Genomic DNA, 15434 nt, shown 5'->3' with positions numbered 1-15434 from the left:
AGGAATAACTAATTAAAGCTATATTTAAAAAAAAATTTTTGTTTTCAATACATGGTAATATCTGGTAAATTGCAAAAAAAAAAAAAAAAGAAAAACAGCCAAATTCCTTCCATCCCTACGTGCTCTTCCCTCCCTGCCAAAGAAGTGGTGCATTTTTCCCCTATTTAAATATGGGCCATCCTCGTGCCTTGCTTTGGCCAATAGAATGTGAGGAAAATGACACTACAGAGGTCCCAAGTCTAGGCCTCAAGAGGCCTGGGCAGAAAAGGGTTAACACAGCAGGCCTGACGACTGTCTTTGAAAGGACTTCTTACATAGTTGGTCATTCATTGGCTGGCGTCTGGGAACTTGGATTTCAGGAGGGTTCCCGCTACCATTAATTGATAACAATGACTCACTATGGCTAAGCTGCACAAACGATACCAATATAGTTTACCCTGAACATCCGCTTTCCTTCTGGGAGTCTGGAATTTTGCCAGAGGCTACCTAGGTATTCAGCCCACAATATAAGCCCTGGGCACAGAGCCTCTTAAGAGCTTCCTTGGTTGGCAACATTTCAAACATGCTGTCACACTTGTTGCTGGGGGAATTAAGCATTAAAAAATAATAATAATAATTTTTTTTTTTTTTTGGTGTGTGACTCCACTGAAAGAGGACCCTAGGAAGCTTGTACCTGGTTTCCCCTAGACTTCTCCCCATGCGACTTTTCCCTTTTTGGAAACCCTGGTGGTGTAGTGGTTAAGTGCTATGGCTGCTAAGCAAAAGGTCGGCAGTTCAAATCTGCCAGGCGCTCCTTGGAAACTCTACGGGGCAGTTCTACTCTGTCCTATAGGGTCACTATGAGTCGGAATGGACTCGATGGCAGTGGGTTTAGTTTTTCGTTTTTTGGTTTTTTTTTTTTTTGCTTTATATCCTTCTGCTGTAATAAATCAGAGCTGTGAGTATGACTTTACGCTAAGTCCTTGTGAGTCATCTCAGCAAGTCATCCAACCCAGAGGTGGTCTTGGGAACCTCCTAACGAGAGGCCTTGCTCTCACTCTCTCGCTACACTCAGATGGCCATGGGAAGAAGTACAAGCTAGCCTGCTGGAGGTACCATGTGGAAGAGAACTGAGGCACTCCAAATGACAACCAACACCAATTCACAGATAAGTGAGTGGGACTAACTTAGACTACATAGCCCCAGTGAACTTACCAGATGAACTGCAGCCACATGAGTAATCCTAGGCTCACGACCAGCAGTAGAACCACTTAGCTCAACCCAGCTAAAACTGCTGATCCACAGAATCATAAGCAAATAAAATGACTGTTGCTTTAAGCTCCTAATTTTTGGAGTGGCTCATTACACAGCAAGAGATAACCAATATACTTGCTAATATTTAGGAGCTCTTACTTGGTACCAGATACTTTTCAAAAGCTTAATATTTATTAACTCATTTAATCCTCACCAAAGTCCTACGTGGTGGGTATTATTATTCTCACTTTACATTCTACCTGTGAAAACATTGATGCCCCATGTCACTCAGGAAGCAAATGGTCTAACCAGACCTAAACCCAAGATGCCTAACTCCATAAACTGTGCTCTCAAACCACTATATTACATAGCCTCTCCTGATCAGACAAAACCTTTCAGAAAGCTGTAGTTCCAATGTTTTGTATAACCAAGCAAATTCTTTTCACTGAGTTTATAGATATGCCTACTGAACACTTTTCTTCTTTAAATATACCAGTCTCCGACATATTCACATCTCCATTGTGGATATTATACTGTATATATCCTATTTACTGACTCCTTCTAGCATCCTTTTCTTCTACTTTTATGTGGCATAAGCAGAATCCCATAGGCTTACTAAACATCTTGGGTTTGTATGAATAAAAAGGGCACATGCCATTTACAAAACGAGTTTAGTTAAAATTGATAAAGAGTTTAAATATAGACATAATCAGTAATACAATTTAAAGATACAGATGGAAAATGTCTACATAAATATAACTCCTCATAAAAAGCTAAGAGTTACATTTCCTTTCAAAATGTCACCTTCACCTTTTAAAAGAAAAAAAAGGGTGAAGACAAAGCTTCAGCCTGGGCAATATGATCACTTTGCCTAAAATAAATCTTTGCCAATAAATTATTTACTGGCTTCACAGGTATTATGAGTCCACATTGCTAAGAATGAAGACTCTTTCAGAATTAGACTGTTCTGAATCCTGGGTCCACCACTTAACAGACGTTGAGGTCTTGGCCAAGTTATGTCATCTCTCCCTGCCTCAGTTTACTCATCTTGAAAATGAAAATAATGACAGCTCCAATCTTACAGGGTTTTGTGAAAAGCAAATGAGATAAATACAAATAAAACTTTTAGAATAGTGCCTGGCACAGGTAAGAGCACATTGAATGTTAGCTATTATCATACATTAAGAGTTTCTAAGTTGTTCTGAGTTAAAACTGAAAGAGCATTATTATTGGAAACAGGAAACAGTCTCTTCCAAAGGTCATTTTGGAAAGAGCCAAATACTAAATATTTGAGGCTTTGCAGGCCACAGGGTCTCTGCCGCAACTACTCTACTTGCCCCTGTAGCATGAAAAGAGCCATGAACAATATACAAATGAGTGACTGCGGCTCAGCTGGAGCACACTCCAATAAAATTTTATTTACGGACATTGAAATATGAGTTTCATATAGTTTTCACACGTCACAAAATGGTACTCTTCTTTTGGTTTTTCCAATCATTTAAACATGTAAAATCCAATTTTAGCTCAGGAGCTGGCTGCACAAAAGCAGGCAGCACAGACGGTTTGCCAACTCCTGGTCTAGTCCCAGCTCTTCCAGCAGCTGACTGTGTGAACCTAGGGGATAAGATTTACATTTGGCTGCCTAAGTAAAAGTATCATCACAATGAGAACAGGAACACTACTCACTCTATTTACCTTCCAAACAAGTTGTGAGGACTCAATGAGATAACGAAAAACAAGCACTCTGAATGGCAGGCTGCGCTATACAAAAACAGTAAAAGGTGGTAGCAATAATAAATATTTGTTTTAAAAAATTGGATTCTAAGTGGGGATGACTGTGCAACATGGTGAACGTAATTAATGTTACTGAATTGTGCAAGTAAAAATGGTTGAAATGGCAAATGTTTTGTTACGTATCTTCTCCACTTTTTTTTAATTGGATTCAAAGCTGCACCTGAGCAGATATTGTAGGAGATTGTCACTGGGGAGGCGGTGCGCGATGGCTGAAAAGTACTATACTTTCGAATCAGATACACCAGGGTTCTCCCTTTTATTAGCTGCATGTCCTCCAGTATGTAAAATCTCCGACAGGGTTTCAGTCTCTTCATCTATAAAAGGGCGAAGATAATTCCTACCTCACAGAATTGTTATGAGACTTTAATGAGACAAGTACGTAATACACCTTGTGCCGGTCACCTAATGGTGCTCAATAAAAAAATGACAGTTGTTGCTGTTATTGTTGTCAAAATTCAGGTCCTATATGTTTCTTGGAAGGATATGATGGGAGTCAAAAGTATTTGGAGTCAGCGTCCGTGCTAAGGCTGGAACTCTGGTTTCCTGGTAAGCAGCCTCTCTGGGCTTCAGTCTCCCAATCTGCAGGCGCTACCTCAGGACCTTCCGACGCCATCACTAGATACTAGGAACTCTGTCCGACACCCCCAGACTCCAGCGCGAAGCAACTGCACAAATAACACCCCTACATGGTCACATGACTCTTGGCTGTTAGAGAAACGCCCTCAATAGCCCCAGCTTGAATCATCACTGAAAGTACGACACGCGGGCAGGGGCGAGGCGAGACTCACCTGGCTCGAGCGAGACCACCGGGAGAGCAGACTTGACCGGGAAAACGTCCTGCATGCAAGGTAACCCGCCCTCGACTGCTTTGGCCGCTGCAGGTTACATTTCAAATCTCGCGGGAGGGCCCGAGAGCCAATCAGCGCGCTCGCCCTCCGACCCGGAAGCAGAGCCGGAGCATGCTGCTGCGGCCCCCAGCGGAGACCAGCTTCCGTCTGGCCGCGGCCCGGCGCCCTCCGGTGCGTATGGTGCGTGGAGTATAAGGGATGGTGCGGCTTTGCTGCCGGCAGCCCAGCGCCCCCGCTCTGTCCCCTAGACTTCCTCCTCTCTCCCGGCTGTTCCCACTCTTTTTCCCTCCGACCGCAGGTCTGGGGAAGCTGGAGCAGGTTCTCATGGGACGCGCCTGTCCCGGGGAGAGACGTCGGGGCTAGTTGCAGGGACTTCCCTTGCTCCCCACCCTCTTTCTCTACCCTTCCAGTTTTAGTCTGGGCCGCTGTGTACAGTGAGTCCCTAAGAAGTGTAGTAAGATGGGGTACTGTTTAATGAGCCGTAGGTTCGAAGCCGGGACGGAGTTTTCCTCGAATCTTCAGGGTTTCCCACACCGTTCTGCCGGGCATCTCAACTGCTGGTTACTCTTAACAAGTGTCCAGTTCCGGATGCCCACCGTAAGGTTACTAATTTATTCGGTCTCTGAAGTGGGTTTCATCTTAACTGATTGTTAGTAATACCCATCGGGTGTTTGATGTGTTTGTTGCTGAACCGAGGTGTTTTTAGGTGCATAAAACTCTTGTCTAATTGTAAAAACAACAACAAAAAAAACTCTTTAGAATCCACAATTTACATTTGGGAATCCTATTTCCAGAATGCACATTAGGCCCAGACTGGTTCGTTGAAGTTTTGTGTCTGGTTTTATGAATGTTGTTTTTTTATGACATATTTTGGCACTCCCTCCAGATTCTATCATATTTTGTATGTACTTCTATTATAGTCGTTTTTCACGCTGGATCATAACTGTCCTTGGATTGTGGCCTCCTGTGTTTTTCTTCCCTATCATTGACGCCCAAGATATAGAAAAATCTTTTTCAAATCCTGGCGCCCCTTTGGAGCTTGACAAGTTACTTAACCTAAAGCTTCAATTTCTTGATCTGTAAAAGGAGAACCGTAAATAGTACTTGGCCTCTTGTGCAAATATTAAATGTGATAATGCCCATAGTGTACTTAGCGTGATGCCTACAAATAGTGCTCAGTAAATGTTAACCGAAAAAACCAAACCCACTGCCGTCAAGTCGATTCCGACTCATAGCGACCCTACAGGACAGAGTAGAACTGCCCAGTAGAGTTTCCAAGGAGCACCTGGCGGTTTCCAACTGCTGACCTTTTGGTTAGCAGCCGTAGCACTTAACCGCTGTGCCACCAGGGTACACCTATTATTAATTTTTATGAACGTATTAAACTGATTGCATTTTCAAGCATTCGCCATGTCTTTTAGATAGTCCAAACACAATTTTACCATAATTTACTCTGCAGGTATCATTCACAAATGTGGAAAACTGTAAAGCAGGTATTGCACCATTAATAATTTGATTAAATTATTTTCCTGCCATTTCTGTGATAAGTGCTTTAAATGTTTCATTCTTTTTGAGCCTTCTGTGGCAGTGGATGCCACATTTTTACTGTGATTCATTTGCTGAATAACATTTTGACCATTTCTAATTCTGTTTGTGCTATAATCTACAGTTTGGTGACCTTGCCCAGTAGAAGGCTATTTTATTTCTACAACCGCTCAAGTTTTGACATACAAGATGAAGCAAGATGCTACAAGAAATGCTGCCTACACTGTGAATTGTGAAGATTATGTGCATGTGGTAGAATTTAATCCTTTTGAGAGTGGCAATTCAGGAAACCTAGTTGCATATGGTGGCAATAATTATGTGGTCATTGGCACTTGTACTTTTCAGGTTAGTCTACAAAACTGCAGTGAATGACAATGAGGATATTTCACTGATAAGAAAATGTATACAAACCAGAGCTGAACTTTGAAATTATACTGAGTTTGAATGTAAAAAAAAAAAAAAAAAAGATACAAAGAACCACAGAAAAGGGCATTCGTAATCATATATGTTTGAGATTGAATAAACATTACAGAGGTGATGACAAAACTCCAATTAAATGGGATGACACAATTTATCACAATTTTTCTTCTTTCCCCTTTGACATAGAAAACAAGCTCCTATTGAGAGCCTACAAATCAGTCCTCCAGGGGATTTTGTAGCTTTTGTAAGATTCCACTTTTCTATTAATGTACTCTCATACTTTTTACACATCTAAAGCGTACAATTAGAATATACAAAGTATGAAATTATACTATTTGAGCAGGCTGTCTAGCATGCTCATTAAGAGCATGAACTCTGGAGCCAGAATGCCTAAGTTTTCTTTGGACATTGGTTTGGACAATGGTGACACTCAGGCACAGTCCCATATTTAAATTGCCAAAGTAAGATTGATTTATGGTGAGCACACACCATGTTTTCTTACAGGAAAGCTAGTTCTCCATGTGAGAGAGACTTTGAACAATGAGGGTTTAATCCTCAGGAATCTTGGTTAATCCTTTGTTTATAAGAGTATTATTCATAGAATCTTATTTCTCAAATTATGATTATTTGATTAGGTAATTTGGCTGTGACCAGGTTTAAAAGATTTAAAACAACTTTCTCACTAAAATTGCAAGCATTATTTCGTCTTTACTTGGGGCAGTTCAGCATTTTAAAGTGTTTCAACATCGTAAATGCAATTTAGCATTTTAAAGTACAATGTATAAAGTTATATAAAATTGGACTGCATTTATATTTATCCTACAAGAAAAGAATGAGTTAAAGGTTTCAGTTCGTTGAGGTCTGAGTAGAATACGAAAGCTCTTATATTATCCCCCATTGTCTCTTAGGGTGGGGATGAGAATTTCTGGTTTTTAGGCTATAAAATGACTGTTTGGCTTCAGCTGGACTACCATATTGTTATTCGTTATTAGTTGCCATCGAGTCAGTTCCAACTCTTAGCGGCCCCATGTGTGCAGAGTAGAACTGCTCCATAGGATTTTCAAAACTGTGACCTTTCAGAAGCAGATCGCCAGGCCTGTCCTCCAAGGCACTTCTGGGTGGGTTCAATCTGCCAAACTTTTGGCTGGTACTTACGAGCTTAACCATTTGTGACACCCAGGGACTTCTTGAGTACACACTAGGTGCCGGGAACTGATGACACATTTTTTAAAAAAGCAGGGACCCTTATTTAGGGGATTTTAAATGTAAAACGGGGCAATGTCTATAAAAGCCCTATGTGTAAGGGTCAGAGAGAGAGTGAAAGTTTGTAAGTCTATTCAAAGGATCTTCATAATGAATTGAGGCCTCTGGTGGTACAGAGCTTTGTCTCCCCCCCCCACCCCCCAACATATTCGTTAGTACTTGGATGAGAGCATTGATTTAGGCAAACACATTCAACTTATATGGAACACAAAGCTGAGAAGAATACCTAATACTTTGGATGACAGACTTCAGTTAAGTATTTATTGAGTACCTGCTCTGCTAGAATCCTAACCTTGTTTCATAGATTGGATTAGTAGGCCAAGTTGAACAAGCTAAAATTTAGTAAAGGTGAATACACATAAAGTCTTAAAATGATGAACTCTGAGAGCTGGAAGGAAGAAATGTGACTTAGAGTTTTTACTCACCTGAGTGTTCACCATGAGTCTCTGTAATGATTAGACTACCAAAGGGGGCTCATTTGGCGAGGTTCAATAGAAATGAGTCACAAAGTAAGTGTAGTAGCCACAGTATAAAAAGTAAAAATCGGGTGTAATTTGACAATATATTTGACCTGGTATTTATAAAACATATTAGCATATAACCAGTATAAGAAAATTAATGAGATATTTTATATACTTTTTGTACTATGTCTTGGATATCTGGTGTATATTTCATACTTTATAGCACATCTCCGTTTGAACTAGCTACATTTCAAGTGCTTAATAGCCATATGTGGCTAGTGGCTACCATGTTGGTCAATGCAGCGCTGTACCCTCTTCTGTAAATAGCCGATAATAAGTAATTAGCTCTCAGGGGTGCATTATAATTCAGAAGAGATAATGTATTTGAAGACAGATTTTAAAATAGTACTAAAATATTTAAAACTGTCTTGTGAAAGAGGGATTAGACTAGGAATGATAAGTGGATTTTATATTATTTATTAACTCTCTTTGATTGGAATTGCTGCTTAGAGTGTGTGATGATGTTGAATGTGCTTCCTTGAGTGTGTTTACCTGAGGGAGATCAGCTGTGGCCAGTTGTTTGCCATCACTAAATTAGTCTTACTCTGTATGATGCCAAGAGCAGAACGTGGGCCAATGAGTAGAATTTACATGGAAGCAGATTTTGGCATAAGGAGAACTTTTCTAATAGTCAGATCTATCCCCAAATTATATAAGCTTCCCCGAGAAACAGCTAGGTCCCACTCACAGAAGACGTTTGGAGGGGGTTGCACCTTTTTTTACAGACATTTTACCAGAGAGTCAAGCATTAGATGAAAGAATTGAAGTAAATAAAGTTTACAGTCTCATCTAAATCTGAAATTCTGTATTTGGCCTTAAATGGGTATGGTGGGACAGCTTGCCAATTTCAGACCCTTAAAATAACCCTTCCATCGACCTGGTTTCGCGTCAACCTCAAATATGCTAGAGCCTTGTGTAATCATTTGTATTATAGCAAGTTTTCCAAAGAGTCTTCATTTCCTGCCTATACAATACTGCCTACACCCCACACAAAACCCAAAATAGCATTCATCTCTGCCTATACCACACACATACACACCCTGCCCTTTTAGTTGGCTCAGTGGCAAATGTTGCTGCCAGGAAAAAAAGCTTCACTGGTAATACATAAAGCTCAGGCTGTACAGTCCCTGGGATTTCTTTATCCCCTCTCTCCGTCACCACCCAATAATTCCATCTGTAATTTGAGTAACAAATTACAGTACCTAATTGTCACCACTATGGTTACAGTAGCAAAATAATGTGTGTTATAATATAAAAACTTCATTTCTCAGAAGATTGATTTCTCAAGTGTGGAAAAGGAGAACTAACTCAAACTATGAAGTCAATTTATGATTAGGCTCCTAAACTTACTTTAAAATTGCTTAGTGGTTGCTGCCTTGGCAAGTTTGGCTGTTAGGTATATGGCTATTATACATACAAATTATGAAAGTAATAGAAATTGGCAGCATTTTTGTTTCCTTGATAAATGTATTTCTGTTTCCTTTTTTCACTTATGGAAAAACTTTTGCTGTTAACCCTAAGTTCATCTGAATTTAAAGTAGCTTTCAAAGGGTATCTGAACTACGTAGAGAAAGACACATGTAACGTATCTGTGCAGCGACTTTGCTAGGATCCCAAAGGCTCTCCTGGGAAAATCAACACATCCGCCTGAATTCAGTTAGAACATACATTATAAAACTTTCCATTTCGATTCCAGCTGAATGAAATCCAGCTTATTAGACTGGGACTTCAGATAATTACCATCTATATACATATGTATTCCATTTAATAGCAAGTTTCACCTGCTCTGGATTTTTTTCTCTGATAGACTTTTATAACCCCATGAGCTTTTTGTAGAAGATAACTATAGTCACTTAATGTAGAGAATACCTTGGGTAATTATTCATTATTTAAATTGCAATATTTTATGCTTATAAAAGTATGTATTGTATGTATAAAGTATAAATAATAATAATGAGTCCCTATTTTTTTTACTACCTAGCCAGCTTAAAAAGTAAAGCATTAGCAGTTCCTTTGAAGCCCCTTGGGTTTTATTCGCTTACTGCTTTCTGGCCACCAAGAGAGGTAGCCATGTCTAAAATGTTGTGTTTGTCATTGCTCGCTTTTGTTTATAATGTTGTCATATGTGTCAGTATCCCAAGTCAGTCAGTTGTTTTTCATGTTTTCAGTTTTGTATCAATGAAATTATTCTGTATTCTGTTCTTCTGTAGTTTGTTGCTATTGCTTAATATATTTCTGAGATTCCTTCAAGCTGAGGTTAATTTATTTTCACTGCTGTATGATCTGGTAATGTGAGTATACCACAATGTATCCACTCTCCTATTGATCAATATTGGGGTTACTTTCAGTTTTTTACTATCGAGAACATTGCTAATGATTCTTATAATGTCTGCCACTTGTGTTTTTTACCCCCTTGTTTATTTTTTCCCTCTGTTAGTGGAAGTTTTATGTGCTATTCCTCACTTTTTAATAGTTACCAAAGGCATTTTAACATGCATGCTTAATTAGGCAAAAAATTATTCTCTTTATCTTCTTTATGAATAAGACAAGGGCCTTTGAACCTTTGAACTGTTACCACTCCCTCCAAAGTTATATTGTTGTCTAGCATTTTTGTTTTCTATCATTTTAACCAACAAATTAGATATTGTTTTATATGGCCAGTATTTTGCATCTGATCATTTTTTTTCTCTGATGCCTTTGCAGGTTCGATTCTGCTATTTTGTTGTCTGTGTTCATGGTACTTATCTGTGGGAACTTCTTGAAGGCTAGGTAGAGGTAGTTCACCCAGAGAGAATTTGCCTTTGATTCTGTTAGTTGCTGGGGGCTGCTACCAACATATGACCACTTTGAAATAAATTCTTTGTTATTTTCTAGACGTGAATTCAAGCCTCGAGCCAATGGTTGGTATTCCTCAGGAGTGTCTTTTTCTTTCTCTTGGCATTCACCCAGAGCCGTGATAGGTATTTTCCGTAGCGGTTACCCCCTCCCATCCCCCACTTCACCTTTAAGGGTCTTAGAGTTCTACAGAGGCCTCTGGTCTGGCATCCTTCCTTGTGCAGGCACTAAGCTTTGTCTCCTATCCCTTACAGACTGAAGCTCTAGGTCATTTGAATACAGGCAAATGCTGTTAAGGCAACTGTGTGCTTCAATTCCCAGTTATTTTCTAGGTTTGGATTTTTGCATTATTTTTGTGTGGGAGAGCATTTCAGGTTATTGTCCATATTGCTAAGCATAGGGAAGGCTTGGCTTTTTAGAATTCATTTTTCTCTCTTCCCATGAGAATACAACTGAAATCATTTTAGTAGTACAAACTGGGTAAATGAACTGTCTTTACTAAGCATTTTTACCCAGAATCAAATGTCCAAAAGACTAACCAGATTATGTGCATGTTCATTATTCACAGACTGTAATAGTACAGATGACCTATTTGTAACATCTTATGCTTGTATACTGCTATATATAATATTTGAAAATCGTTGATATTATTATAATGACTCTGAAGCAACATAAGGTCCCAGAGTATCTTCTACATAATCAAAATTTTATGTTCAGCTTAGTTTTTGTTTTTTTTATTCCAAATCTTTGTCATTTCATAATCCAAGTGTAGTAATTCATTTATGTAGACTATTCAGATTCTCAGAACAATCCTTTTTCATTGAGTTTGTGAAATATGTTTACTATTAGGAATAAAATATCTCCTAATTGAGATAAAGTGTAACGTGTTTATTGTTTGATTTTAGTTGCTTTTGACTTATTTTGTGAGCCTTAGCTTTTGTGTTGGTGGTGGTTTTTTATTTCGATGAACTAGTTAAATCTGAATATCTAATATGCATTTGAATTTCTCAAAAACAAATATGTGACCTGCTAAATTCTTCATTGTAATGATATACAAATTATTCTTTCTTATAACTTACTAAACCATTTACTCTGCGTGCTTAGGAGGAAGAAGCAGACGTTGAAGGAATTCAGTATAAAACACTACAAAAATTTCACCATGGAGTCAGGGTAGATGGCATAGCTTGGAGCCCAGAAACTAGACTTGATACATTGCCTCCAGTAATCAAGTAAGTTTGGAATTATTTTTATGCAGAATTTATTAATGTCCTTTAATGGTGATAAATGATCTCAAGTCTTTGATCATAAAGATTTCCTCCTTCCCTCCCCTCCTGGATGTTCCATTTCCATTTTCCCCAGCTCTAGATATTATTTTGACATTTGCTTTTATGTCATAACTTAGCTTTATCATCTGGATTTGGATTTAAATAGGCAACCATGGCAGTGGAGCCTTGACAACACATTTGGGCCTAACTACAAAGCTCTTTACCTGAGATTCAGATGGATTTGAAGTCTTTACAGATTCTTGATTGAGTTTACCGCCTTAATTATTAAAAGCACAACTCTTAAAATAACTAAATTGAGTTGAGGCATTAATCAGCTTTTCTGCCTCATATGTAGATCAAGGTCACATTTTCATGTTTTATGGTGTATAAATCTGTAGTTTTAGTCCTTGGGCTTTGGTTTTTGTGGAAGCATTTAAAAAGAATGATCATTAGAAAAATCTTTACCTGCCTTATTCACAAGGGCAAGAATATGTCAGATTATTTAAGGTTTGTAACAACTAAGGTTTGTAGTTGTTACAAGTTTGCTTTTTACAGTTGTTGAATCTAAAAGGTACCCTATGTCTTCTTCTAGTAAACACTTCTTAGCAGCCATAAGTTTGCCTCCACCAAACTAACCTAATTTTTTTTTGATCAAGAGATAATTTACATACAGTGAAATGCTCAGATCTAAAGGGTACAGTTTAATCAATTTTGATAAATATGTGTACTTGTATAACCCATACCCTGTTTAAAAACAGCATTTCTGTCACCCAAAAAGTTCCTTCGTGCTTCTTCCCAGTCAATTCCTGTACCCTGCCCCTCACCAAAGCAACCATTGAACTGATTTCTATTACCAGAAATTAGTTTTGCCTATTTTAGAACTTCATATAAATTCAGTCATGTAGAATATATACTTTTTTTGTGTCTGGCTTAATGTTTTTAAGATTTATCCATGTTGTTGTGTATACCAGTGGTTCACTTATTTTTATTTTTGGATAGTATTCCATGACATTCATATGAATATCCCTTAGTTTGTTTATCCATTCTCCTGTTAATGGGCACCTGACCAATTTCCATTTTTTAGCTATTCTGACAAAAGTTTCTTAGAGCATTCCTGTGTACAACTTTTGATGGTTACATGCTTTTATTTCTCTTAAGAGTAGGTTTCCTGAGTCAGAGGGTAGATGTACACTTAATATTTTTAGAAAGTGTCAGTTTCCAAAGTGATTGTAACGTGTCACACTCCCAGCAATAATCTAAAGATGTCCTAGTTGCTCTACCTACTCTCCAACATTTACTGTCATTATTTTTAATTTTTGCCATTTTACCACAATGACGTTTCCCTGACAACTAATGATGTTGAATACTTTTCATATCACCATTGGCCTTTTGTATGTGTTTTATGAAGTGTCTGCCCAAGTCTTTTGCTCATGTCTTAATTGGATTATTTGTCTTGTTATTTATATATTCTGGATATAAGTCCTTTGTCATATGTCTGTTATGAATATTTTCTTCCAATATATGGCTTGCCTATTTGTTTTCTTCATAGTGTCTTTTGATGAGAAGTTTTTAGTATTGGTAAAGTCCTGTTTCTTTTATGGTTAGTGCTATCTGTATCCTAAGAAATCCTTGCCTACAACAAGGTTATGAAAATATTCTCCTGTATCTTTTTCTAGAAGCTTTTATAGATTTTGGCTAACTTAATTTTGAATAATCTATACAACAGCTCTTGTCAGTAGCCAAACAGAGACAATTGACATTAGAGAATAGTTGTCATATACTTTATTCCTCTTGATTCTTTTAGTTGACCTTAAATTGGATTCCCAGAAAACTGTAAAGGTAGACCCAGTTACATTCGCTGTCTGTAGAAATGTCTTCACAAAACTACATTTAAAATTATGTTCTGGGCTTTGAGGATATTTCAGTATAAAGAATGACCATGTGAATAATGTATATATAATTGTATGGCCAGTATGATCATATGGTTAGTGTGCTATTCGTTTCCCTTTCTATTAAAATGAAATGTTTACAGAATCTGTGCCTAAACAAGAGTCAGCCTCTTTACAGTCTTTAGCAGAATTTGAAAGGTATGTAATCCATCTCTTCTGCTGAGTCTGAGTTAAGTTCATTAGTTTTTTCGTTTTTTTTTGTTTGTTTCTTTTTCTTTTTTCCTTTTGGTAAGCTGGCTCAAATCCTTTTTAGAATTAGACAAATGTAAATAATAAATTCAGAAAACATTGGCCAGCCATTAATTTTAAAGACAGTATTTTTAGAGCAAGCTGACAGCACAATTTTGTTACTTTCAAATAAATTATATATTTTTATTACAAAAATAGTGTATGCTTGCAATATAAAATTTGGAAAACACAGAAGTATAATAAGAGGAAAACATGCCATCTATATATTCCATAACACATGGGGTCACTATGAGTCAGAATCAACTCAACAGGAAAACCCTTTCCATTTTTTTTAATCATTTTTCACAATTGTGACTGGACTATATATGCAAGTTTATATACTTTTTTAACTGTACATTTTTTCATGATATTCCAAAATAGATAATATTTTTTGATGACTACATATTGATCTATTAAGATGACTGAGGTTTAACTTAGTATCCCTTAGCATCATTAACTTTTATCTTTCCGTTAGAAACTCTTGCTGATGATTTATCCTTAACATTTCGTTTCCTTAAACCCTAGTCTGTCTCTTCCTGCCTTTGTACTCATTTCCATAACCACTTGCTTTTGTTTCACAACGGCTGGAGAATAAACTGTTTGCCTTACTTGGGTTCTCAGAGGTTTTGTGATTTTTATTAAAATGATGAGGTAGCACAGTGGTTAAGTGCTTGGCTGCTAACTGGTTTGAATCCACCAGCCGCTTAGCAAGAGAAAGATCTGGCAGTCTACTTCACTAAAGATTTTACAGCCTTGGAAACCCTATGAGGCAGTTCTATTCTGTTCCATAGAATCGCTGTGAGTTAGAAAAAACTCAGCAGCAATGGGTTTGGTTTTTCTTAAAGCATAAACTAAAGCAAAGATTTGGAAAAAAGTAGGACGACACAGGGCTGGCCATAAAATAATTTTGTGGAGTTTTTTTGTTTGTTTTTTTAATCCTAGCAAGATTCCTTTTTTTTTTTCTTTTTTTTTTTAAGTAGTATTCTTAACTCCTCTACTATCTGACATTTTTACTGAACTTGACCTCTTTTACCAGTAATACCTCCTTTTCAACCCCCTTACTCGGTATCTTTCTTTTAAAACCTTCTAAAATACCTTTATCTGTTTTAGAGATACCATTTTGAATGAAGATTTTAAATTTCTTTATAATATAAATTTGAGGAAATCTACTTTAGGAGACCCTCAATGTTAGTAGCAAATTTATTCTAGAATTTGCTATGAGTGGGAAAATAATGAATACCAAAAACGATAATGGGACAAATTCAAGGGAGAAAAATTAGTAGAATAAGCTTTGTTTTTTAGTTTTTCTTCTCTTTTTTTTGCATTATGAAATATAGCATACATGCCAAAAAGTTCATAAAATATACATGTACAGCTTAACATGATTACTGAAACACTAACGTCCATGTAATCATCACCCAGGTTAAGAAATAGAACATGTGGGGTCTCCATGAGTCAGAATTAACTCAACAGCAACTAACAACAGTATTAGCTTCCTAGGATTGCTATAACAAATTATCAGGTCCTCCATGT

At 37.5% G+C, this 15434-nt stretch overlaps 2 protein-coding genes across 8 annotated transcripts in view; one reads left to right on the top strand and one right to left on the bottom strand.

Annotated features, from left to right (window-relative positions):
- Nucleotides 1-3894, bottom strand: part of PARPBP (PARP1 binding protein) — an 82698-nt gene extending 78804 nt beyond the window's left edge. For all 5 annotated transcript variants that reach the window (XM_049884187.1, XM_049884188.1, XM_049884190.1 and 2 more), the window contains exon 1: nucleotides 3816-3894. The gene's annotated coding sequence lies outside the window, so the exon portion shown is untranslated. The remainder of the gene's footprint in view (nucleotides 1-3815) is intronic.
- A 73-nt stretch (nucleotides 3895-3967) lies between these two features.
- Nucleotides 3968-15434, top strand: part of NUP37 (nucleoporin 37) — a 49020-nt gene continuing 37553 nt past the window's right edge. The window contains exons 1-3 of one of the 3 annotated variants that reach the window (XM_049884194.1): nucleotides 3968-4046; nucleotides 5545-5765; nucleotides 11564-11688. In XM_049884194.1, coding sequence (XP_049740151.1) covers nucleotides 5610-5765; nucleotides 11564-11688 — 281 coding nt within the window. In that variant the 5' untranslated portion in view covers nucleotides 3968-4046; nucleotides 5545-5609. Of the gene's footprint in view, nucleotides 4473-5544; nucleotides 5766-11563; nucleotides 11689-15434 lie in introns of all 3 variants that reach the window. The other 2 variants (XM_049884195.1, XM_049884193.1) reach the window with 2 other exon arrangements.

This window comes from Elephas maximus, chromosome 4, assembly GCF_024166365.1.
Source record: "Elephas maximus indicus isolate mEleMax1 chromosome 4, mEleMax1 primary haplotype, whole genome shotgun sequence".
In the NCBI taxonomy this organism is placed as follows: domain Eukaryota; kingdom Metazoa; phylum Chordata; class Mammalia; order Proboscidea; family Elephantidae; genus Elephas; species Elephas maximus.
Note: the sequence above shows the minus strand (reverse complement) of the source record. Positions and strands in the feature narration are given on the sequence as shown.